Source organism: Mandrillus leucophaeus, unplaced genomic scaffold (genome assembly GCF_000951045.1).
Source record: "Mandrillus leucophaeus isolate KB7577 unplaced genomic scaffold, Mleu.le_1.0 Scaffold58, whole genome shotgun sequence".
NCBI lineage: Eukaryota > Metazoa > Chordata > Mammalia > Primates > Cercopithecidae > Mandrillus > Mandrillus leucophaeus.
In genome coordinates this window covers 766,402-769,294 of record NW_012106252.1, presented here as the reverse complement: position 1 = coordinate 769,294, position 2,893 = coordinate 766,402, and the positions used below count along the sequence as shown (strand labels likewise).

The following is a 2,893-nucleotide window of genomic DNA, read 5'->3' as shown; positions in this document are numbered from 1 at the left end:
AGACTCCGTCTCAAAAAAAAAAAAAAAAAAAAAGAGTGTGGAAGGCTGAGCACGGTGCTCACGCCTGTAATCCCAGCATTTGGGGAGGCTGAGGCAGGTGGATCACTTGAGGTCAGAGTTGGAAAAGAATGTGGTATTTGTGGAATTGCTATGGTTTAATGTACTTCGTATTTTTCTTTTTTTGGTTTCTTTATAGCTCCATATACTATTATCACGTTCCCTTTTCTATTTGCTGTGATGTTTGGAGACTTTGGTCATGGGATTTTAATGACCCTTTTTGCTGTGTGGATGGTACTGAGGGAGAGCCGGATCCTTTCCCAGAAGAATGAGAATGAGGTATTGTTTATGTTACATCTGATTGAACTGAAATTTTGTAATTTCCCAAGCATTCATTATGAAAGTCATGATGTGGAAGTCTTTTATCCATGAATTTATCAAAAGGAAGTAGAGAAGTTATGTTCATTTTCACACCAAAGAGGACATGTGCTAGCTGGAAGTGATAGTGTGTGCCTGTAGTCCCAGCTACTTGGAGGCTGAGGCAGGAGAATCACTTGAGCCTAGGAATTCGAGACCAGCCTAGGCAACATAGTGAGACCCTATCTCTAAAAAATAAAAATTATTTAGGTTGGTGCAAAAGTTGTTGCGGTTTTGGCCGCCAAAAGAAATGGCCAAAACCGCAATAACTTTTGTACCAACCTAATAAAAAAATAGAGGCCACATCCTGTGAAAGTAACTGTCTCATTAGCATTGTATTTTGGTTTTTACTTCAAGCTCTCTGAATCAGAATGGGGTAAAGTAGCACCAGAGAAAGGGGCAGGTATTCTGAATAACATTATCACAATGTGAGCTGCGGTGAGTACATTCTCATTACTTCTTTCTTCTGGTTCCCAGATGTTTAGCACTGTGTTCAGTGGTCGATACATTATTTTATTGATGGGTGTGTTCTCCATGTACACTGGCCTCATCTACAATGATTGCTTTTCCAAGTCTCTTAATATCTTTGGGTCATCCTGGAGTGTACGGCCGATGTTTACTTATAATTGGACGTAAGTTGCAGAAGAAGCTAAAATTCAAAGCTTATTCATTTCATGTTCAGCCCTGATTTTTAAGACAAGTGGTAAACTGACACTTCTTTAGGAAGTAGTGACAGTGTCTCCTCATTCATGCTCCACACTGTGAGGTGCTTTGTGATTTGTTCAGCAAGTATGCAGGAACTAAGACTAGAAATGATTTTTTTTGGAAACTAAAAGCAGATTCCCTAGTTCCCTACTTGATTGTGTGTTTGTGTGTTTAATTTTTCTTTTTGTCATTTTGGATCCTTCAATCTCAGCTGCTAGTCTCTCCTCTTTATTTTTTCCCCTCCCATGTTATTGAAAAGACAAGATAGCTATAGCAGTTTATTTTGGGGTCAGTTTCTGGACCCTTGTTGTTTCCCTCTCTTGTTCAAAAATAAATGTGACTTTTTCCCTGTCATGGTAGTGAAGAGACGCTTCGGGGGAACCCTGTTCTACAGCTAAACCCAGCCCTCCCTGGAGTGTTCGGTGGACCATACCCTTTCGGCATTGATCCAGTAAGAGGACTTCCTTCCTATATACTAACCTCAAATTTTTTAACGGTAACCTGGAAGCAAGAGAATTAAAGTGAAGATAAATAGTTATGTGGGCTTTCGCTGGGCATGGTGGCTCATGCCTGTAATCCCAGCACTTTGGGAGGCCGAGGAGGTTGGATCACCTGAGGTCAGGAGTTCGAGACCAGCCTGGCCAACATGGTGAAACCCTGTCTCTACTAAAAATACAAATATTAGCCGGACGTGGTGGCGTGTGCCTGTAGTCCCAGCTACCCGGGAGACTGAGGCAGGAGAATCTCCTGAACCTGGGAGGCGGAGGTTGCAGTGAGCAAGCTGTACTGCAGCCTGTGTGACAGAGCAAGACTCCGTCTCAAAACAAACAAACAAACAAAAATAGTTATGTGGGTTTTCGTTGACATATTTTTGGGAAACCTTGATGTATGTATTTGGAGGACTTCTAAGCCATAAGAGACCCAAGTGCCTTGAGGAGCCACATACTTTTCCCTGGCACTGCTTATTTCCGAGTTGGTTAATAATATAAACTCTGGGAAGATGGATTTTCAAGACTGATTCCCATTTCTTAATTTATTTCTGCTTACTTAGTTTGGTTTTTTATTTTTAGCAGATATTTTAACAAAGCAGAAATATATTTTTCCTGTGGATTTTAGACTTGCATTCTTATTTTTACAAACTTACACAAACTTATCCCAGAATTAATTTTTTTTTCAAATGCTTAGGCAAATTAAGTATGATCAAATCTTTTTTATTGTGTGCTGTAAAAATGGAGTGGTGGCAAGAATATAACACAGGGCATCTGGCTGCTGAGGAAAAGAGAAAAATAATACAGGCTGGGCAAGGTGGCTCATGCCTGTAATCCCAGCACTTTAGGACACAGAGTCGGGTGGATCACTTGAGGTCAGGAGTTCAAGACCAGCCTGGTCAACATGGTGAAACCCCATCTCTACTAAAAATACAGAAATTAGCTGGGCGTGGTGGCATGCACCTGTAGTCCCAGCTACAGGAGGCTGAGGCAGGAGAATTGCTTGCACCTGGGAGGAGGAGGTTGCAGTAAGCCCAGATCGTGCCACTGCACTCCAGCCTGGAGGATATAGCAAGACTCTCTGTCAAAAAAAATAGATGGAATGACAACACCACAGGGCTACAATCAGCAAAACATAGACTGTGGGAAAATATATAAGATAAACGATGCAATTTCTTCAAAAAATATTTTGTAAGGAATAAAAAAGGAAAGATGGAAGGAGAACCTATAATTTGGAGACTCAAGAGATATATCTACAATCATAATGTATAGGCCGGGCGCGGTGG

The 2,893-nt window shown here is 41.2% G+C and overlaps 1 protein-coding gene across 1 annotated transcript in view; it reads left to right on the top strand.

The window, feature by feature from the left end:
• Positions 1 to 2,893, top strand: part of ATP6V0A1 (ATPase, H+ transporting, lysosomal V0 subunit a1) — a 71,280-nt gene that overhangs the window by 43,235 nt on the left and 25,152 nt on the right. Inside the window, exons 9-11 of the mRNA XM_011999026.1 lie at positions 197 to 336; positions 892 to 1,046; positions 1,480 to 1,615. Of these exons, the coding sequence (XP_011854416.1) occupies positions 197 to 336; positions 892 to 1,046; positions 1,480 to 1,615 (431 nt within the window). The remainder of the gene's footprint in view (positions 1 to 196; positions 337 to 891; positions 1,047 to 1,479; positions 1,616 to 2,893) is intronic.